Below are 22,278 nucleotides of genomic sequence, written 5' to 3'. Positions count from 1 at the left end.
ATCCTGAAATTACCCAGCACAGTGTAACAAACTATTTATGAACTTTGACACACATGGTGCTCATTGATTTTTTTTTGTTTTGTTTTGTTTTGAACATCAATTAAAAAAACAATTAAAGGCGAATTGATTTTAGTTAATGACAATGATAATGGTAATGATATTTATAATGATGATCTTATCAATTAAATGGAATGAGTTCTTTTCTGCCTGTTTTCACTTTTGTATTTCATTTGAAAAAGTGAAATTAAAATATTTTCTACAAACTTTTTTCCCCCTTTTCTCTTTTGAACACGTGCACACACACACACACACACACACACACACACACACACACACACACACACACACACACACACACACACACACACACACACATGGTGCGAATGTGAGTATTTCTGGTTTCTGTTTATAAATAAATAGAAATACTTTATTAATCTCTGGGTGAAATTCTTGCAACAGAGCTCTCCACAGAAAAAAAATAAACAATAGAAGTTAAAGTGTCAATATGACAGTATCACATTAAATAAGACATGGAAAAAAGGTTGCATGTATTATTACATATAAATACAGTGTTTGTTATAGATATTACATAATTACAGTGCATTGTTCCCCGGCTCCTTCACATCACCTGTCCTCATGATCATAGTCTTGAGTCAGAAACTAAATGATAAATAGATATTAACTGAGGTTGACTTAAAAAAAAAAACTCACAATGATTCCATTCAGAACTTTTATTGTGAAATGGCTCTTCTCTTAAAAACAATTCTTTACATTCAATCAGTACTGATGATAAATCATTACATCTGCAGCTTCAGTTCATAAAACTGTTACAACCGGCTGACTTGAGCCTGAACTCTGATTTAGACGCACAGGGGTTAAAGCAAGGAATAACACAGTTTGAAGACTGTAAGAAGGAGAAAGTACAGATGTTTATATTTACACGTAAGAAGGTCTAACCTGAAGTAAAGTACAGACATCTGAAAAATGTATAAAAATAATTGTTCTTGCCCTCTTTGCAAATATGGCAATGACTGTACAGAAAACCAACAACACATAGACACATTTCTTCTTCTCTTTCCATCAGTTGTGGCCGTTGCTGAGCCAGACATTGTGAATGGAAAACTAATCACTGGAAAACCAAGAATGTCCTATTTTTAATACAACATGAATAAAGGAGTATGGAGACGTGGCTATGACCACAAGTCCTCCGCACAGGACAGAAGTCAAAAGGCTGTTCTCTATCGTCTCGACACTATCTCTCCAGTCGGTTGTAATTCTCAGTCTCAACCCAAGATTTTCTGCCTACGTTTTTATCTGAACTCTACCTGTCCCAGTAAATTGAGCTGCGCTCTCTTACCACCTCTGAAGGAGACCAGGAGGACGGGTGCCTGTCTATGCTATGCCCAGTTAGGGCATAGACTCTTAAAGAATTATCCACTCACCCTGGCGAGCAGGGTGGTCATTCCCCATACATATGAAATATGTAACTGGGTGGAGAGATAGTCTCTTCACTCAGAAAACCACGGTTACCATACGATCCCAGGAAGATAGCAGAAGGACAGTAGTTGAATAAAATTCAATTGAAAGTGTACTCACATACCAGCAATTCTGTTTTATGTTACCATGCAATTTGTCTTTTATGTACAATTTATGCACTTTTTTTACACTTTATAATAGTGTACAAAGGGAGGAGCACCACCTGGAATGGCAGTATATGACATATGACTTTAAAGCTATTCAAGTCATTTCAATTCAATTCAATTATTTGAGCCAACACTGCCACCAAGTGGTATAAATTTAGACTGCATCTGAAATGTTCGTTCAATAATAAGCTTCGGCCTGCATCAATAAGTGCATTTAAATTGCATATTTAAGTGTGTTTAATTATCGAAGTTTAATTTAACAAAACGGTATTGATATTTGTAGATTTTTATGAATGAAAAAAAAAGTTGAACGTGCGGATGTTAAGCTCCGCCTCCTCTGCCGTCACGAGATGAAAATACCCGGAAGTGGCTAGCAAGTTGTCAACAAGAAAGGCCGACAGACATGGTAAGGTACTCTTCTTTCTTTTCTTTTTCTGACCTCTTTCACTCCGTTCTCGTTTCTGTCCGGACTGTAGTAGTTTTAAACACACCGCGCCGTGTAATGAGTGTTGTTTCCGGGGTGTGGAGGCCGGAAAAAAAGCGTCTAAACGCGGAGGGGAAGTGAGGCTGTTAGCCATTAGCTCTATTAGCATCATCACAACCGAAACTATCTCCGTGCCTCGTCTCAGGACACTTTATCTTCAACATTCAGAGGACAAAACACGACAATAACCACACCAAACTCCACATCCGATTAGTGTAACTTCGTCTGAGAGACCTTGGAGACTTTAAAAGTGCTTGTGTCGAGTCGCACTTGGTTTTCTGGCTTCACTGTTGAGGAGATTATAGGAAGGAAATCGCTTTTACTGAGACTGAAATAACCTCAGTGGAGGTAACAAACAGCACATAATCATGTTATTGCCAAATAAGAGCATTTTGGGTCATTGTTATATTAAGAAATATTTATAGAACACTCAAATAAATGTAAAAATTGAAACTTTAACCTGAATGTGTTGAAGGATTGTTCTACATATTAATACACTCAATTACATGACAACTATACATAATTTCTCTTGCAAAATGGCATAAAATTAACCAAGTTATTTCCCTATTTCTTTTTAAAACATATCGAAATGGGATTCAGTCCACATTTCAGTATAGCTGTCCCATTACAAACATAACTTTTAAATACGACCATTAGATTCCATTACCATTAAACCTTTCCTCACCTGTCAAATATCAGCATCAAATACAAAAAAGCTGCTGTTAGATGTAACTTTAAGTCAAGAGTGGAGAGAACAAATTACACATATTTATGTCGTTGCCATATAATAGCTGTGGATGTCATTGGAATATTAAGAAATATTTATAAAACGCTAAAATAAATGGAGCAATTGAAACTTTAAACCTGAATGTGCTTTTGAAGGTGAGTTCTTACAGTCATTAAACATGGGACGTGATGTTAAACTGTCCTTTGTGCCCAAAAATTCATGAGGTTTACTGTTTGAGGAAGGCAATGGGAGCTGTGTCTCAGGTATGGGAAGGATGTACATTTTCACATCATCAGTAATTGTGTGATCTATTCTAGATTAGATCAGACTTTACTTGAGGAAGTTTGATATTGTTGTTGGCTATTGTTTCATTTGTAAAGATTATTGGTTTCTCGAGATTTGAGAAGAAAGTAATTTAAACCAATTTAACCTGATTAGAGAATTAAATTCAAGAAAAATCAGCTGGTAGTGAAACAGTATGAGTTGTTTTGCTTTTGGTTTTGTCCCCCACAGATAAATTACTTGTGACTTTACTTCAGTTGTCTTCAGATTTTTATGCTGTCAACATATATGTTCCTTTTACTTGGACTCTGTGTTTTAATACAAGTTAGATTAAGTTGTGAGTATTTTGGCCAACATCCATTTCTAACACCCCTCTCACTCTCATTGTGCAGGCGACGTCTTCCTGAACAAAAACCTGTGAAAATGAAGCTCATCTGATTTTTATTATTTTTTTTCTTTTAATTTAAGTTTTACCTTGCAAGTCTTATTTTTATTTTCAAGACTTGAACATTTTAAAGGAGTTTTACCACAATGACAGTCAAGCACGACCTCTGTGCTCTCCTGGTTTTCTCTATAATAGGTGAGTCTATTCATGTTTGACTGTGCCGGCTTTGAATGTTTATCGAGCGAAGGTTGTGTTTGTGGTTTTCAAGCTGTACATTATCTCTGATCTCTGTGATTACCTGTTGACTTCCTCTGCAGCGTGCAGCCGCTTCGAGTCTGCGCTCTCCTACGGTAAGAATATAAGATTGCATATCTATCGAGGTTTATAACTATAGTAACAATACCTTTAGATGTGAACAGTTAATTAATCATATTGTCAAGAATAAATGCATTGTGAGAATACTGACTATGATTAAATGTATTAGAATAACGCACATGTAGAATATTACAACACCAACATATTTATCGATAAGTCAACGTTTAGGTGATATATTAATACATTTTATTTGGTTATCGGTAAAATATTAGCATGGTACAGAAGAAGTCATTCGTAGGAGAGAGGATTAAGTGCATTACTGATAGATTAAAAACAAAGAAATGCAGGTGTTTGGAGATAGTGTCAAATGTGTTTGACACCCCTAATGCAAACTAATTATATAACATATTTCACCACCGTATTTTCTTTATGATTTATTATTATTTTTGACTGAGAAAGTCACAGTTCCTTGTTGCAAAACCCACAAAACATATAGATGCCCTTCATATAGATAATCAGTGTTGACATTTCTATTGGCGTCTTAATTCCGCCTTATTTGATATATATTTGTTGCTAGTTTGGACGTGTGTTTCGCTTCTTGAGAGCTTCTACTGAAACGTGCAGTGATCTGAACCAGGCTCTCTGTCGTGGCTCTCAGCCCGCTGCGGGCATTCCCTTCAGTTTCTAGATAATCCGGTGGGGGAGATCAGGAGCTCTGCTTACCACAGCTGGTCCTACCGCTTCGGCTCCACGTATGACTGCTGGGTCATCAAGGGCTCGGAGGACGAGCCTGTCGTTCTCAGGTATGAGATGATACTAATTAAAAAAATGATCCAACATTAAGAATACTGATGAAGTCCACTGGACAGATGTGCGTGGGATTTCCTAGGCTGACCCTGCTGACGATTAAACACGTTCACAGTGACCCATCAAGTGGCGTGAAAATAAGTAGCGTTAAGGGTTATTTTAAGTTCAACTCTTCAATTCTTGAATTTCACCAGCCTCGTCAATTGAGCAGCATGAACTAATTAAGTCTTCCAAGATATTTCACCAAGTTGGAGATGCTTTTACCTGCACAAATGAAGGCATGCTGATTCAATTCTTGAAAGTTTATGTTTGTTTTTGGTGGTTAAGAGGCCCCGTTTTTACATTATCATTACTGAAAGGTTGAAAACGATGCAGTTTTCATACTTGGGTCACTTTTGTCCCCAAAATGGATGTGATTTGCTCATCGACTGTTTTTACCGATCCCTCCCTTAGTTTCTCTCAGTTTTCGGCTCGATGCAAAAAGGAATGGGTGTCGATCAAATCCTCAGCTGGTGGGGAGCCGGTGGTCCTCTGTGGCTCCAAGTTACCGCAACCCATCGAGTTTCCCGGGGGAAACATTACAGTCGTGCACCACTTCCTGCCCCATCTTTTCCCCGTTTCATCCTTTATCTTGAGCTACGCGAGAGGTATGCTGGTGGCTAATCCACTTCTTTTTATGCTACGACTTCCAGTTTTTGAGGCATTTATCTAAATGTCTTTTTTATTATTCTTTTCAATGTGAACATCCAGACTCCGGAGACTGCCCGGAGACGTCTTTCGAATGCCTCCGCGGTCGGTGCATCCCCCTCTCTTGGCGCTGTAACGGGCAGGTGGAGTGTCTCGGCGAAGGCCTGGGCCTCGGCACTGACGAACAGGACTGCGACCCGGAGCTGGATGACCTCGTTCTTCCAAACGGCGCCGGCGTGCAGGAGGCAAATAAAAAACCGGTGTTTACGCAGGAGAACCACGGCGAGGACTACGAGAGACGTAACGTGGCGGAGCAGGCCACGACCTCCCAGAGGCCAGCGGTGTCTGACCCGTGGCAGCTGCAGAAGGCGGACCAGGAGCCCGCCGCGACGCTCGCCCCCATCGACTGGCCGTGCGGAGGGCTGCTCCGCACCTTTTATGGCACCTTCTCCCCTCCCGCCTCTCGGGGCTCGGCCCTCTTCTGCGTTTGGACTCTGGACCCTCAGGACTCCAGACCGCTGAGGCTGGACCTGCAGCAGCTGGTGCTGGGGTCCGGGGACAAACTCACCGTCTACAATCGAGAGCGAGGAAAAGGAGACATGATCAAACTAGTGAGTGACTTGTGTTCACACATTCATTAGATTCCCTTTAATACTAAGAAAGCACCGATACCAGTTGACATAATCTTGTAAAAAGGAGCTTATTTGTATTTTTGACTATCTTGTTATAAAAAAAAAAAAGACATGTATCTTGAGCCTTCTTTTCTCCTTTTCCACAGATCACCAGCGCCTCCAATTTTAAATCGGTTCAGGTTGAATCCCACACCGGCCTGATGTCGCTCGTCTACAAGAGGTTCACGGGCTCGGACGGGAGCGGTTTTAACGCCACCTTCCATGTGGGGAGCTACTGCCCCCCCTGGGAGGGGCGGTGCGGGGGAGCGTCTGGGGGCTGCTTCACCCAGGAGCAGCGCTGCGACGGGAAGTGGGACTGTCCCGAGACGGGGAAGGACGAGGAGGGCTGCCGGGGCTGCAGCCAGAGCCAGTTCGCCTGCGGCATGGCGGGACAGAGAGCGGTGGCGTCCGCCCACTTCCCAAGCAGGCCCGTCTGCTACCCGGTGACGGAGAGATGCAACTACCAGCTGTACTGCGCCGACGGCAGCGACGAGAGGGACTGCACGGTGTGTCAGCCGGGGACCTTTCACTGCGACAGTGACAGGTCAGTGCACGATCGCTTTAAACTGAAAGGTCAGGAATGGCTCCCGCGTGGTTAGAGTCTTAATTTATTGTTGGTTATTAACATACAAACATGAACAAGTAAACACTGATAGAGTTAGTATACAATACGCAGAGTAAAATTAAAAAAAAAAGGTTTCTTGGAAGACATACCACCCTTAATCAAACCAGCCAAAACCAGCTGGCCACAAGTAAGAGATGGGATCTCAATAAATTCTATAAAGGGAGTCCAGGCTTCTCACACACATTAGATTGCTTTCATTTATCTCTTATTACAACATAATTACAACCGCTTTGTCCTGTCAGAAGTTTGAAGATGCAGCCGTAGAATATCAGTTTATTTCTGACCAAAATGGACTAAAGAGACCTGTAATTATTCTCATGTATAAACATTGAATCTGACTTTATACTCTTTTAACAAAACAGTCCAGTATAAAAACATGTAAGCTCAGGTTGACTTCTGACCTTGTGTGAGCGTGTCGGGATCTTTTAAACATTTCACTGATGATTGAACTTAAAAGTCCTGAAATGAACATCCCATACGGTCTTTATTTATAAAGCACCTTCACACAGCTGTGGTTGAAACAAGCTGAAATGAAACCATAGAAGTTTGGTTTTGTTGAATATATAGGCTATATCTCCGCAGCTCGTGGTGCGTTTTTGTGTGAAATTGGATCCCTCTCCCTCGGGTTGTATTAACAGACGGCCTCATCGTTCCCTCTGCAGGTGTGTGTTTGAGAGCTGGCGCTGCGACGGACAGGTGGACTGCAAGGACGGCACGGACGAGCTCAACTGCACCGTCATCCTGCCCCGCAAGGTCATCACGGCGGCGACCGTGGGCAGCCTGGTCTGCGGGCTGCTGCTGGTCATCGCCATGGGCTGCACCTGTAAACTGTACTCGCTGCGGACCCGAGAGTACAGGTACCTCGGCTTCCTAATACATCTTCTGTTGGAGTTCGTCAGCTGGGATCGCCTGTCATCCTGTAACGTTAACACAGGCGGTCAACTTCAATCGCATGTTCTCACACTGTGGGAGGAAACTGAAAGAAAAAAAAAAATAAAGCCACACAGACAAAGTTCCTGAAACTGCACTTGAACTGAGATATTATCATTATGGGTGTGCTAACCGCTGTGTGGCCACATATTGCATATTGAAACCAAACATGATCTGTAACTATTTATAGATCCTCTTGTGTGACTCACATCAGTAATAATGGAGGTTAAGTTTTTCAGAATTGACCATCTGCTGTTGTGTTTTTTTTTTTTAATGTGTTATGTGAAACAAGTTTCAAATTTCTAGACTGTTAACTTCCAGATAACAAGAGTAAATGTGAGGATTGCGTGAGGGAAGTTTATTTTTGGAGCAACACAAGAACGTGAGGCAGAAGGAACTTTTCTAATAAGAACATGACATTGACATTGAATCATATGCTTCTCCATCACCATGACTGTTGAAATCAGGACCTGATTCTGGCATCAGTATTGGTGCATTTTTAGTTAAATAGCACACTAAATCCTTTAACTCTCGTTATCTACCAGCTGCATCACGACAGAAACTCTGATTTCACATTGCGTGTGTTTTCGTAGCATGTTTGCCCCAATCAGCCGCCAGGAGGCGGAGCTGATCCAGCAGCAGGCTCCGCCCTCGTACGGGCAGCTCATCGCGCAGGGCATCATCCCCCCGGTAGAGGACTTCCCCACTGAAAACCCCAACGAGGTGAGCACGGCAGAGCCGCTCTGTCCCTTGCTGCTCTTTTCCCTTTGGCTGTTGGTTGCAAGTCCTCCAGATAGTGTTGAACATGCTTTCACCTCAGTTCTGGAAAACAAGTGTCTCACTGCTGATCTGCACTCGCTCTGCAGTCTTTGTGGGTAAACGGTCATTATTTGTGGCGGGTAAATGGTGGTTTCTATGTAATAAGCGGGTTAATGTCGCTGCGCTCGAGTCAACTTCTCCTCCTGCTGCTTCTTTGAGTGGCTCAATATACCACCGTCTGGTACAAACTTGTATTACAAGGCTTCGATCGGTTGGACAGGTGACCTTTAGTTTGATGAGAGAGATGATAATAGTAAAGTAAATGCTTACAAATTAAGATAATAAAAATGAAAGAAATCACAGTTATGACCGTGAGGAGGAGATGAATTAACCCATACTTGTCATCTGCGTTAGGTCACATGGAAATAAACTCCTTTTAAAACTTTAGATGACATCAGGACTGTTGGGTTTTTTTTTTACTCATAACTATCTTAGAGAAATTGATTCTCATCCAACAGAAGAATTGCAGATCACACCTTTAAAACGCAGGATTGTAGATTACTGGTTTATAATCCTGGGTATTTCTTGTGTGCAGCGTTATCTGCAGGGCTGTTCTCTTATCTCCACTTGACTGTCCTCATTAATCTCCTGCTCGCTTTGGGCTTACGTAGCAGGATTGTGGAGATAAAGTCAGGACGGCTGGAGCAGCGAAGGTGAACCGATTAAGTGTAAAACAAAACTAATCCTGTTACCTGCTGCTGGCTCTTTTTGTTTCCGCAGATTTTAAATCCATTTTGATCCCACTATCTCATACAAAGTAGTAATCACCAATGGACTTAATGGTTTTTGAGATTTATAAGAAATAAAAAGCTTACATAAAAATCCAGGTGCATCTAACAACATATGAACTACTTGATATTCATGATTATGTCTTCCAGCCATTTAAAGCTACTTTTATTTATTGAAGTATTGTAATATTTTGACAGGCTAGGTATTTGGTTTTAAACCATTTATTAGCTAAAATGATAAAGAATAATGTTTGAACTTGAAAAATTTAATAAGTTTAGTTGTAATTTAACTAAGAAATTTGGAAATTTCACTTAAAATTATTTGGAAAATAACATTTGTTACTGGTAAATCAAAATTTTTGCCGAAAAAGCAAATTTTCTTTCTCAATAAGTCTCTGTAAGACGCAATAGATTCACTCTTAAAATGTTTTATTTATCATCCAGGCTGTAAAGGCAGAAAAAGGAGCCCTCTGGCGCCCCCTATGTGGAGTTCCATTGTTTTAGGAGTCTGTTTACACGACAGTTTTGCTCGGAGCCACTGATAATGCAACTTTTTGAAAAAGCTCAGGCTCCGTCTCCGTGGAGATGGTAGTAACTCATGCCCACTACAGCCGTAGTAAATACTTCTTCTGCACATGCTCAGTAGATGGACAATAACAACAATGGCGGCCTCCAGAGAGTCCACATCGTTTTCAGTCTTTCTGCCGTTTCCATGTAAACGGACACCGTTTTCAAAAACATTGACGGGTGAACGTGGAACTTTCTGTCTGTCCCTCCCTCCTCCTCAGACCTCATCTCTGTCTCTGAGAGGAATCCTCCAGCTGCTCCGTCAGGACGCCGCCAGCTCTCCTCACCGCAGGCGCCGGCCACGTTTCATCCGCCGGGCCGTCCGCCGCATGAGGAGGTGGGGCCTGATCCCCAGACCCCCGTCCAGACCCGCCCAGACGTCGTCCGGCGGCGGCCAGCAGCCGTCAGACGCGGCCCCCGCCGGCCAGGAGGCGGCTTTCTCTGCTCCCGCCGGCTCCTCGTCGGCCGTGGAGGCGGCGAACCTGCCGGTGCCTCAGAAACTGGGCCTGCCGGCTCAGACGGAGCCGCCGCCGCAGCAGCAGGATGGGGAAGCACCTCCTCCCCTCCTGCCGCCTCCCGCCTCCCCTCCTCCTCCTCCGTACGCCCCCCCGGCTCCTCCCCCGGCCACCCCCAACACTCCTCCTGTCGCCGTCCCCCCCAGCAGCCCCTCCCTGGCCTCCATCTTCCACACGCTGGGCCTGAGCATCTCCCTCTTCAGGGCCTCGCCCTCCTCCGCCTCCACCAACTCCATGCCCTTGTCCGCCTCCCCCTCCTTCTCCTCCTCCTCGTCCTCCTCGGACGATGAGGTGCTGCTCATCCCCCTGTCCGAGGACACCACTTCAGAGGACGACGTGCCCATGCTCACCTGAACCACCCCCCCTCCTCCCCCCTCACTTATCTCCACTCTATCTCCTCTTCCTCACTGATCTTTCGAACCAGTCTTTCCACGTTTTGTTTGAACCGAAGCACAGGAGGCGACCCGCGGCGGCCTGTGCACGTCTGGTGCCTTTTCGACATGGCTTTGAATTGTTGACATGTGGAGTCGTGGTTTATTCTTTTGTTTGTTTGTTTGTTTGTTTTTGAAAGAGAGAGTGGAGAAGGAAAGACGAGGCTGACAGGAGACGAAGCGTAGGCGAGTTGGTAGACATGCACTTAATTCATGCTGTGCTGCACATAGAAGGTAAACCTTATTTGCACAGAAGAATCTTCCCTATCCAGACCCTGCGGCGGGCGACTTTCCTACATAGTGTCTGTGTGAATGCACGTCGGAGTCTTAGGTAGACAGAGGAGTACGACTAGAGACGAGAACCGTCTCCACGTACTCCTGCCACTCACGTCCACGTCCTTTAGGAGCCGGTCTTCACCATGAAAACCTCTCCTATAGCAGCAGATGCTATAGGGGGAAAATATCTTCCCCTGTTTTAGTGCCTTTAAAGAGTTTTCCTGCAGACGGCTCAAGGAGGTTGAGGTGGTTCCTACACACACACACACACACACACACACACACACACACACACACACACACACACACACACACACACGCTTTCCTCACATCCCAACACTCATCTACACATAAATATGGAACGAATATAGTAGCAGGAAGGTTTGTGTGTGTGTGTGCGCGTGTGTGCGTGTGTGCGTGTGTCAAAGGACCTGTAAATGTCTCAGGGTTGTTTGCCCTCACTGTAGACTTGCAGGCTCCCATAAAGTTCTGTTTTTAATGACTCGTTATTTAAAAGCTGCCAGTTCACACGAGAGCAAAGAAAAACCACAGTTAGGCCAATATCACACCCTCAGTTTGGATTAGACGACAAATCTAAGCACACACACACTTTGATCTCCATGTACACACGTGTTTGATTACATGTCAACACGTGCCGCTACAGTAGATATGTACACACAGACAAAACTGGTTGCACACGCAACTCTGTACACAGGGAAATACAGAACTCTCCACGCACACACCTAACTGTGTACACAAATCTCTACACACACATAGAGACACACACACACCTGTTTGGACACAGATACACAAAATAAACCACTCACACACACACGTTCACGCCATGCTCCTTCAGTGTTTGTCACAAACACCTCATTAAAAACCTGCATTACCACAGTAACTTTGTTTTCGGTGCATGTAGATCCAAAACAATCCCCACGTGAATGAATGTAACCTGCTCAAGTGTCAAAAGACAATCTCTCTGGTGCCTGATGTAACATGTGGGTGTGGGTGTGGGTGTTTGTGCGTGCAGGAAGATGAAGCCCCAAAATTCACAAAAACAACCTCAGCTCCCGGCGGGACTGGACCTCGTCCCGTCACGTTCCGACACGACAACCTTGTGGTGTGCCATTTGTTTATGTTATTGTACATTTTCCGATGTTTTTATTTTGGTAGGATGCGTATCTTATTTCTAAATTGTCTTTGCTTTGATGAATGTACTGGGGTGCGTGTGTGTGTGTGTGTATGTGTGTGTGTCGGAGTAGGCGGAAGTTTTAAATTTGACATGTAATGAGGTAAAAATACGAGAGAGATGATTTATTAGGGTCATATTCACTGTATATAAGTTCCAATGTGGCTGAGATTAAAGGATTTGCACTTTTAGGTTCTTGTGTTGTGGTTTGTGGGGGAGGAATGGTGTGTGTGTGTGTGTGGGGGGGGGCTCTGTATTCAAATGTGGTGTGAAGACGACAGGAAGCTGTAGAAAGAAGTTCCCGTCATTGCAGGGATCTGCAGGTTGAAGAGAAAAACCGAATTCAACGACTGAATTAAAGTTTCCTAAAAGGTAACGATCATTTCACTACTTCACTTTTTCCCCTTTCCACACACGTCTCACTTTTCTAATGCACTTTTTCATAGAGCACATTGTGAGTCCAAACTAACTGGACACTTTAAAACAATGGATTCAATCAGAAACCTGTTTATATATGTAAAGAAGAGCTCTGTGGTTTCTATTGATCTGGTTGTACATGTATGTCAGGAGCTGACATTTAATTTGAAAAACACAATTTTTACATACTGGTTGACTTGTTGGACAATTTCAAAGAACAAAAAAAGGTTTTAACACTTTAATTACCTTTTAATTACTCAAACATTTTCATTCTGTTGGAAGAACACGACGGATAATAAAGGGTATTTATCACTTCAAGATATGTGTGTTTTGTTCTTTTTGCTTGTTTTTCTGAGTTTATATTTGTGTTTTTGTATACGTGTGTGATTTTTATTTTTTTCCCGTTTGTGCGTCTGTGTTTTCGTGTTTGTTGTTTTGTGTGTGTGTGAGAAAGTAAACATGAATACTGAAGTATTTTTGTCTTTGCCTGTGTGGTTTTCTGTGTGTGTGCCTTTATGTTTTTGTGTCTGCATATTTCTTATGTTGCATGAATGTTTTTGTTTTTTGTCTATGTGCCGTTTTTGTTTTTGCGTGTGTGTTTGTGTTGTTGGGTGTGTTTGGTGTATGTGCCGGTGGTTATTTTTATGTTTTTTTCTTTTCTTCTCGGGTCGTGTGCAGGAATGTGCACTCCGAAGTAGTGACGTGTGTGTGTCTGTTTCTTCACTTTCAGGTTGTGTGTGTGTTGGTATGAGTAGATAAAGTACAATATATATATAAATAAAAAGGTAGTTCCTGGTAATATGTTCTTTTGCATCGTGATTCTCATTCTTCTCCTGTGTCGACTGTGTTAAAACCGATTTGCATGCACCATGTTGGTCCTCCTCCTCCTGTGACCCTCCAACAGGCTCCGCCTCCTTCCAGATGTTTCCCGTGTTGCCGCTGTTGCTGCTGCTGCGGCTTCCTTCCTCCCTGCAGAGGTGCGTCTTCGACGAAGTCCAGGCTCGGGTTGGAGTGGTCAGGTCGGCACCCAGCGAGGCCCGGGACCCCCTGACCTCTGAGCAGGGGAGCCCCCATCCAGGAGGGTCGCTGAGGAAGAGGAGCATGCTGGGAGAAAAGGCCCAACCTCCACAGCCAATCAGGGTCCAGACCTGGCTGTCCAGACAGAGCGACAGCCTATCGGCAGCGGAGAGAGGACGACTGGACGCAGCGGTGCAGGAGGCCGTGAGGACGGTGTCTTCTTTACTGTCAGGTGGAGAGGACACACACACACACACACACACACACACACACACACACACACACACACACACACACACACACACACGCCTAAAAGAAAAGTATCTGTGTATTCCACCAGTGATCAGAGTGCGTGGCTCCCTGCGGCTCAGCAGAGACGTCAACAAATACTGCAAGTTTCTCTGGAAGAACTCAAGTACAGTCAACTATAACCGGTGTGTGTGTGTGTGTGTGTGTGTGTGTGTGTGTGTGTGTGTGTGTGTGTGTGTGTGTGTGTGTGTGTGTGTGTGTGTGTGTGTGTGTGTGTGTGTGTGTGTGTGTGTGTGTGTGTGTGTGTGTGTGTGTGTGTGTGTGTGTGTGTGTGTGACTCAGAGTTATCTGTACTATATTTCCATCTCTTCTCTTCAAAACAAGAAAACACCGACAAACCTCAGCAATGATTTCTGGGTTCACACTCCGGAACTGAATATTACTCGATTCTCAGTGTTTATTTACTTGTTGTAATGCAGTAAAAAAACAAACAATGAAACTTATACAGCAAGTTCACCGTTCCATGTTTCAACCTTCTGGTTTATACAGTGTTTCTGTGAGCAGTTTGCATGGATTTGTTGGAGTTTTCTCTCGATACTATGGCCACAAATAATACTTATTTTGTGTATACACTGTGTGTGTGACCGTTATTTGAGAAACTATCGTCATCACACTGCAAGTACTTTGTGATCAGATTCATTTTTCTCTCAGAAAATGCTGAAAAATTATCAAACTATTTACATCGAACCATCAAATAGTAGTATGAATAATTAACTGAATCGACCTGAATATTTTAATAACGTCTACATTTTATGCGACGTCTTTCAGATGTGGCAGAGCAAACAACAACTACAGAGCTGAGACGTGTCTGGATGTGATAGTAAGCGTCGAACCGTTAGTCATTAATGATTTTGAGTATTTCCTGTGGTGAGAACCCGTGTTTATTCTATTTCACTGGCAGATCCCAGACGATCACCTGGATGGATGTGATATTTACCCTCAGCCTGACTCCCCTCACAGGACCGTCCTCAGGCCTGAAGGCGCCGGACTCCCCAACACTGACTTCCTGCTCTACGTCCTTGTTCAGGCCACCGATAAGTGCAGAGCCCAGGTAAATGTTTAGTCCTGGGACGGATAAAAATGTTTTTATGTTGTGTTTATGACAGCATTTTCACATATTTTCCACAAAGGTTAAACTTCAGGTAGTTTCTGCATTAAAGGTGCAGTTAGTACAATTGAAGTATTACCATCTTCTGCCACTGGGTGGCAGCAGAGAATCACAGAGACTCGATCACTGCCAACGATGCAGGTTAAATCTTTATGTTTGAAAACTGGTAAAAAATTTTGCATGAATTTATGTTTTATAGCTAAACATTAAAGGTACAATATATATCTCAAATCTGGGTAATACCACAAGTTTAGTTCAGTTTTATTTGATTCATTGACAACAGAAAGTGAGACACATTGCTCATTTGTACACACCAGACGATAACAGCAACAAAAAATTGGACTATTACTTTAATCATAAAAGGACTTAACGACCACATTTAAACTTTTGGTTCAATCGATGTTTTTTGTTTGTTTGTTTTTATATCAAGTCTTGTGTGTTTGTGCGTTGTGTGCAGTTGTACTACAAAATAAAAATAAAAAGTAAAAAAATTGAGTTGATAAAACAATAGAAAAATTTAACAAAAAATAATATGAAAAACACACAAACATTCAATGGAGAGAAATTCGCCAATAAAATACAAAAAAAAAAAAAAAAAGATGTATTCAGTAGTAATACTTGTAATCCTGTTTTCAGCCTGAGGTGCTGGCCTACGCTGTCCACTGCCGGACCGACCCCCGGGGCCGCCCGCTGGCTGGCGTGGTGGTCGTCTGCAGGGAGACCCTGCGGGGGGCCGGGTACCGTCACCCCACCACGGTGCAGGTCACTTCATCAACGCCACTTGGTCGCTGAACAAGAAACGGAGGAAAGAGCAGCCGGTTGATGTTTGTGTGGTTTTTTCTTTCCCAGACTGTGATGCACGAGCTCCTCCACGCACTCGGCTTCTCTAAAGATCTGTTCAGCTCCTGGAGACGCTGCTCGTCCTCGTATCAAGGTGCCTCCACACACACAAACACACACATTCATACGGAAATGTACTAATACACAGCGTTAGAGGATTTCCCTTATAAATATCTATTTATAGTTTAATTATCAGACAATACAACGTGACTCAAAGGGCTTCACAAGTTATTGACATCAAAAGGAAATGATGTAGAAACACGTATACAGATATCCGGGGGGAATATAGCAAACTGTGTGTGTAATAACAGGTCGATGCACGCACGAACAAAAGCAAAAAAAAAAAGCCACACGCATACAAAAATAAATACACACATACAAACAAACGCGCACACACTTTAACAGAAACGCATAATCAAACACAAGAAGCACACACACAAAAAGATTGACATACAGTCACAAGACGTACACAGAAACACACAAAATCAGAAACAGGAACAAAGACATAGAAAAACATTCATACTCAACACAAAAACATACATATGTGGTAAAAGACAAACAAAAACACACGAAATATACATTTATGTAAATATTTAAATAAATTTATATTAAACAGTAACAAGATATAATGATCAATCAAAATAGTGCAACAATAAACCACTATATTTTTTTCCTCTCCAATCATAAATCTATTCAGTGTCGTTGATAATCGTCCATAAATCAGATTAATGTGTGAGATTCAGTTTGTCGGACGGTTGTTTGTGTTTTCCCTGCAGACGGAGCAGGATGTCCTCCCGGAGGTCCAGTCGCTCATCCTGACGCGTCGGGTCAGACGAGGCTCTACACCCCGGCCGTGGTCTCGGCCCTGCAGGCCCACCTGCAGTCCGCTGACCCGGGTCTGGGAGCTCCGCTGGAGAACCAGGTACTGAGACGCCCCCCCCCTTCTGAACACAGAGCGTGTGTGTGTGTGTGTGTTTGACTGAGTGTCCCCCCCCCCTTCTCAGGGAGCCCCCCCGGGCGGTGCGTCGTCCCACTGGGAGGCCCGGGTCCTGCAGGGCTCCATCATGACGGCAGCGCTGGGCGACTGGGCCACGGTGCGGCTGGACCGGGTCACCCTGGCGGCGCTGCAGGACACCGGCTGGTACACGGTGGACCTGAGCCGGGCCCAGACGCTGCTGTGGGGCCACGGTGAGAGCCGCATCACCGAGAACCACACCGGGATTACACCGGGAGAAGTAACTGAGTACTGGGGAATCAGTACCAGATAAAGTAGCGACTGTAGCTGTAATCGAGTACCTCCAGGTACACTCCACTCCAGGGGCGGATCGAGACGAGAGGAACAGTAGAATCTGTTTAACACCACCAGGTTTCAGTGAAAACGCATCGATTTCACGTTTTCGTTTCATAAAAGTTTTTCAGTTACACGACAACATTCTGAAAATGATGTAGTTTTCATGCTGGGCCACTAGATGGAGCTGTTTGTTTTTGTAATGACACCACAATGTACTAAACTATACTAGACTAGTATTTTCATCCCTTAAATTGCATTAAAGTCAAACGTCAGAACAAGGAAGTATAACTACAATCAAGTACTGATTTTCAGTAACTACTAAAGTAACTAATGTGATGGAAATTGGTATTATTTGAACAATCAGGTGAAGGTTCCACGTTCGGCTCGGTGCTGACTTGTAACTCCTCCCCCTTTTTCTGCACAGGAAGGTGAGAAACGCTTCATTTCTTTAAAACCGGTTTTCATTCCTTCATTCTTCATGTTTTGAGGTAATTTCTTCTTTTCTCTTCATCTCAGTGGACTCGGGTGTCATTTCCTTCACCTCCACAAGGGGGCGTGTCAGACCGACCGATACCTGGAGGGATGCCGAATGTTTAAACCGTTAACTAACCGAGTAAGTTACAGTCTCGGCTGGTCAAGTAACTTCTGCTTAAAGCTGTAACTAGTGACGATACCAGAAATAAAGTACCTAATTTTAGTAATCTGTAATTATAAATGTAATCAAATATACTACAATAACTTCAATCAAGAACTAATTACTAATTTTCAGTTATGATTAAAGTACCCTCTCTGCTATTTAAAGGAGTTAATATTGCTGTAATCAAGAACTAACTTTCAGTAACTAGTGAGGTGATGTCACTAATGCACGAAGTAGTAACTTAGTTTTAGTGATTAGTTACAATAACTATAACTAAAACCAAGTACATATTTTGTGTAATTATGAAGTATGAATATGATTTAATAATAATTTTCCAACTAGTGAAGTAACTCAACATTGATTTGAAGCTGTGTCTAGTAAGCAACTGTAATCAGTATATTTGTTTTGTAATTAGTAACTATAACTGTATTAAAGTACATATATTTAGTAATTGGTAAGTATAAATGTAATCTAGTAATATTTTTTTCGAGCTCGTGAACTAACTTGACCTCTATTTGAAGGTGTGTCTACTGTAATTAGTTACTAATTTTAAGTTCTGTGTAAAATTGTTTATCTGATTTATATGAGTGGATTCTTCTTCTTCTTCTTCTTGATTTAACGGCAGTTTGCATCTGTGAATGTTGCATTACCGCCATCTGCTGGTTCTGTCGCTGGCTTCGTCTTCAGGTGTAGTTTATGAGTTCAATTCTCTTTGTTCTTCAGAGTGAATGTTTCAGGAAGGAAAACAGCAGGCTTGCGGACGACGACCTGAGAGGGGAGGTCTTTGGCCCTGACAGCAGATGTTTCTTCTCCAGCCTCATCGGATCGGTGTGTGTGTGTGTGTGTGTGTGTGCGTGCGTGCGTGCGTGCGTGCGTGCGTGCGTGCGTGCGTGCGTGCGTGTGTGTGTGTGTGTGTGTGTGTGTGTGTGTGTGTGTGTGTGTGTGTGTGTGTGGTTCTCTAACTCGCTCCGTCTCCTCCTGCCAGCCTCAGTCTGGGGGTCCCGGTGGCTCGGTGGAGGGTCTCTGTTACAGACACAGGTGCACTGGACCCAACAGGTTCCAGATCCAGGCGTCTGGATCAGGGTGGGTTCACTGTCCAGCAGGGGGCAGCATTCAGGTTGGCACCACTTTATATCGAACCCTCATATACGGTTTCTTCTGATCAGGTTTTATATTGATAGAAATTCCCCAATATTATCAATTAAAGTCAGTTTAATATCACAAAGTGTACCGTCCCACATGCCAACCTGCTTCCTGTGTTCGCTCTTCTTCTGCCCTCAGGTCGACGGGTACCAGGGGGCAGTTTTCTGCCCCGACCGGAGGTTGTGTCTCCACAGTGATGTCCTTCCTCTTTCAGATGACATTAACTCTTTCTCCTCGTCTAACACAAGGCAAGAACAACTTCATACGAGCTCCTCGTTGGTGTCGAACAAACAGACCGACTCGTCTGTGACTGTTTGTTTTTCTTTCCAGCATCCGCAGTGAGCTCTCCTCCAACACTGGGACCTGGTCTCCTCTCAGGCCTCCTGCTGTGGCCTCAGCTCTGTGTGTCTCTGCTGCCGTCGCTCTGCTGGCTGCGCTGGTGGTGTCCAACAGACTCTGTGGGTCCTGCAGGGTCAGAGGTCACACTGTGGCTCCACAGCATCGCTCTGATCTGTAGGAGAACCTCAGTGAAGAGCCGCACCGCTGGCTCCACCAGGGTTTTATTGATTATATCAGTTTGACACACTGTAGTTTTAAGTTTACACACTGCATCGTGACCACTGAGCAAGACAATGACGCACATGTAGAAAATAACAATTCACATATAATATACAGTATTTACATTTGTTCCTGAATGCTGTATTTACTGCTTACTACTTCATGAGTACTGAGCATGGCAGCATGAAGAGCGTCATGTTTCCATGACAACACAAGTAACATGTTTCCATGACAACAGAGGAGTAATTCCATAAATTTTTACATTTCATATTCTCGATGGAATAACTGACTGACTTGATTTTGTGGAAGAAAATGTCCAAACTTCTTCGTGTGTGGCTTTCAAACAACAGGGTTTGTGTGACAGCGCTGCAGCTCCAACTAGTGGTGCATTTCTGCATTACAGTTAAACAGACTTGTGCAAAAATAAAACACTGGTTTAGAAGCAGCTGTTTCACTGAAAGCGTCATTCAGATTCACCCAGGGTCAGAGCTGGATCCCGAGCAGAACTTAAATGTACCAATCGTCCCACTTCAGCACGGGGATGGAGGTCTGTCTCGGGGCCACGGCACTGGAGCAAGCCTTAAAAGGGCTACTCGTCTCACAGCAGTCATCTATGTCCTTGAGGCACACGAAGCAGAATTCCTCCTTGCATCGGGTGCATGTCAAGCCTTTGCACCTGGTTTTGTTGTGTTCCAGCAGGAAGCCGCAGGTGGGACACGCCCGGATGGAGGGGCAGCCAGTGATCCCGTTCACCTCCAAGAAGGTTATGTCTGGGCAGTTTTTCAGAATTTCCAAGGACTTATTAACGCAGCCTGTGTTCTCACAGTGGTCTGAACGCGGCGCCGGGCCTCGCCACTCTCTCAGGCACTGCCAGCAGAATAGGAACGGTGTGTTGAGGTCGTTGGTGCACACCGTGCACTCAACGCAGAGGTCATACACGTCGCTCCTCAGCACAGTGGATTTGCAGCCCGGACACTGAAGAAGAAGTGGAGTGCTGTATTTAGCACCAATCCAAACACATTTGGACTTACTTTTCTATTTACAGAGAATTTATTACCTCTCAGAACCAGTCTGGGTTCAGAGCCTAAATATTTGATCATTACTGGCTTAAAGTGGTCTGATAAGATGGAATGATAAATTAATAAAGAACATTTGAGGGAATGTACTAGGCGAACTAATACTCACTGATTTAATGTCGAAGCAATCCCTGGCGTTGTCGAATATTTTGTTTGTAAAGTATTCGATTTCTTCGGGGGTCAGAAGAGCCATTCTGCAGACCTCCTCGAAGGACCACTCCACGTCACACTTGCCACAAACAAAATATCGGGCTCCCTTCAAAGGTCCATGAAGAAAATGATCCATCGAAGGTCAATGAAACACAAAGTTAAAACCTTTATTATTGGAACTCGCCTTCTCTTAAACCGTTTTCATCTTTGTGTTATTTTAATGTTATTTATGTCCTTTTTTCACTTAGTATTTTATTTTATAGTGACTTCATTAGAGTCATTTTGGAACTTGACTTTTAATTGTTTTCTTTAAAGTGGACAAAACATAGACTATATGGACTGGTAGTGAATAAAGCATTTAAGGTGGACAGGTAGATGAATAAAGACTTAAGGTGGACCGGTTGATAAAGCCTTTAAACTGGACAGGTGGATGAATATTATTATTTGTTTCCTCCCTTGTCCAGTTCGGCAGCTTAGGCAAACAATATATGATTGAGAGCCTTCTGGTGTCAGAACAGTTTTTGCTCTTGCAACAGGAAGAGGAATAAAGTGTTGATGTGGACAGGTTGATAATTAAAGTATTTACAGTGGACAAAGGGATGACTAAAGGAGTAGAGGTGGACATGTGGATGACCTGAACATTGAACAGTGTTTCGGAGTAAATTGTTTTCCTGTCAACTGGTGACCAACTTCCTGTAGTTAAAAGTTAAAATAAGACTTAAAGAAAGGACGGAACTTCACTGTAAATGCTGCTAAATGGCGTTCGCCGGGACAGCTACGGATTTATGTCGAGTTCTTAACGTCTTGCGGCGACTCGGGACGCAAAAAGAAGGTCGGTCACCAGTTAACAGGGACACCAGTTAACCCGAAACACCGAGACGAACCTCCTCCAGCTGCCGGCGGCACCAGTTGGTGAGAGACGTCGGGGTGACGGCGTGGTCACAAGACATCAGAGCTCTGGGAGACTTAAAGTCGTCCAGCTCAACTAGGTATTCAGCAGAAATGCAAAACAAAAAGAGTATTAGATTCACTCAGCAGCTCAAGACGATGGGGTGTACCCACTGAGGACTTACAGTCTAATTCATCTTCTTCATCCACGATGATGAGATTCGGGTCGTCCGGGTCGTAGCACTTCTCCCTCGGTGTGGATTCACTCTGACCCGCCTCGTTAACCTCCACACAATCCGCCTCTTTCTTGCTTTTCTTGTGCCTGCTCCCTTTAGAGCCCATCTCTTCTGTCTCCGCTCTCTCTCGCTATCTCCAGCTCTCACCTTGACGTCGCAGCCTTTAGGAGAAGTCACGTGACGTCGACGCGCCTCACCTGTGAAAATTCCCTGAACTACCGTGAGACACGTGACAGTCTGATCAGGCGGAATCTCCCTGAAGAGCCAACAAGACATAAACCAATATCTTATAAAATCTTTCCAATGAAATACCAAGTAGAACCATCAACATGTATCTATGTATATATTACTCTGTACACCAGATAGAAAAATAATAGAATAAAGTATTTGCATACACAACAGGACAGTAAAAACATCCTTCACCCAAAATGAAGACGTATTTTCACTAGAATGTCTTGTCTTTGGTACAGAGGTCACTTTGGGCCACCTCTAATGTCTACAAAGTAATAAACAAAAGAATAATT

At 43.5% G+C, this 22,278-nt stretch overlaps 3 protein-coding genes across 5 annotated transcripts; 2 read left to right on the top strand and 1 right to left on the bottom strand.

Moving 5' to 3' along the window:
* The first annotated feature begins 1,990 nt into the window (after positions 1-1,990).
* On the top strand, positions 1,991-12,274 carry lrp10 (low density lipoprotein receptor-related protein 10). Of its 2 annotated transcripts, none has more exons than XM_080486780.1 (10): positions 1,991-2,049; positions 3,529-3,716; positions 3,839-3,871; positions 4,495-4,639; positions 5,097-5,290; positions 5,394-5,941; positions 6,109-6,545; positions 7,289-7,483; positions 8,150-8,279; positions 9,892-12,274. In XM_080486780.1, exons 2-10 carry the CDS (start codon positions 3,668-3,670, stop codon positions 10,537-10,539), a joined length of 2,379 nt encoding a protein of 792 aa, XP_080342906.1. In that variant the 5' UTR covers positions 1,991-2,049; positions 3,529-3,667; the 3' UTR covers positions 10,540-12,274. The 2 variants fall into 2 exon arrangements, with proteins under 2 accessions (XP_080342906.1, XP_080342907.1); XM_080486781.1 differs by having other exon boundaries at positions 2,010-2,054; positions 9,892-11,177.
* Positions 12,275-13,422: 1,148 nt separating this feature from the next.
* Positions 13,423-20,562, top strand: cirop (ciliated left-right organizer metallopeptidase; the record flags this gene model as incomplete). The annotated part of the gene is made up of 14 exons (XM_080486731.1): positions 13,423-13,750; positions 13,859-13,952; positions 14,596-14,647; positions 14,729-14,878; positions 15,572-15,697; positions 15,785-15,869; positions 16,552-16,697; positions 16,780-16,963; positions 17,431-17,494; positions 17,583-17,679; positions 18,427-18,531; positions 18,689-18,820; positions 18,985-19,094; positions 19,177-20,562. The coding sequence occupies 14 exons, from the start codon at positions 13,423-13,425 to the stop codon at positions 19,361-19,363; spliced, it is 1,860 nt and encodes a 619-aa protein (XP_080342857.1). The 3' UTR covers positions 19,364-20,562.
* On the bottom strand, positions 19,391-21,924 carry LOC308123837 (uncharacterized protein). Of its 2 annotated transcripts, none has more exons than XM_080486534.1 (4): positions 21,704-21,924; positions 21,515-21,615; positions 20,590-20,736; positions 19,391-20,379 (listed from the first exon to the last, which is right to left on the bottom strand). In XM_080486534.1, exons 1-4 carry the CDS (start codon positions 21,858-21,860, stop codon positions 19,912-19,914), a joined length of 873 nt encoding a protein of 290 aa, XP_080342660.1. In that variant the 5' UTR covers positions 21,861-21,924; the 3' UTR covers positions 19,391-19,911. The 2 variants fall into 2 exon arrangements, with proteins under 2 accessions (XP_080342660.1, XP_080342661.1); XM_080486535.1 differs by having other exon boundaries at positions 20,590-20,709; positions 21,704-21,899.
* Between the last annotated feature and the right edge of the window lie 354 nt (positions 21,925-22,278).

Source organism: Lipophrys pholis (genome assembly GCF_963383615.2).
Source record: "Lipophrys pholis genome assembly, chromosome: 18".
NCBI classification, from domain to species: Eukaryota; Metazoa; Chordata; class Actinopteri; order Blenniiformes; family Blenniidae; genus Lipophrys; species Lipophrys pholis.
Note: the sequence above shows the minus strand (reverse complement) of the source record. Positions and strands in the feature narration are given on the sequence as shown.

Coding starts and splice junctions, on each gene's coding strand:
- LOC308123837 (XM_080486534.1), bottom strand. CDS start 21,860: ATGGGCTCTAAAGGGAGCAGGCACAAGAAAAGCAAGAAAGAGGCGGAT. Junction 21,616..21,703: donor TGAAGAAGATGAATTAGACT/GTAAGTCCTCAG, acceptor CTGAATACCTAG/TTGAGCTGGACGACTTTAAG. Junction 20,380..20,589: donor ATTGCTTCGACATTAAATCA/GTGAGTATTAGT, acceptor CTTCTTCTTCAG/TGTCCGGGCTGCAAATCCAC.
- lrp10 (XM_080486780.1), top strand. CDS start 3,668: ATGACAGTCAAGCACGACCTCTGTGCTCTCCTGGTTTTCTCTATAATA. Junction 3,717..3,838: donor CCTGGTTTTCTCTATAATAG/GTGAGTCTATTC, acceptor CTTCCTCTGCAG/CGTGCAGCCGCTTCGAGTCT. Junction 6,546..7,288: donor TTTCACTGCGACAGTGACAG/GTCAGTGCACGA, acceptor TTCCCTCTGCAG/GTGTGTGTTTGAGAGCTGGC.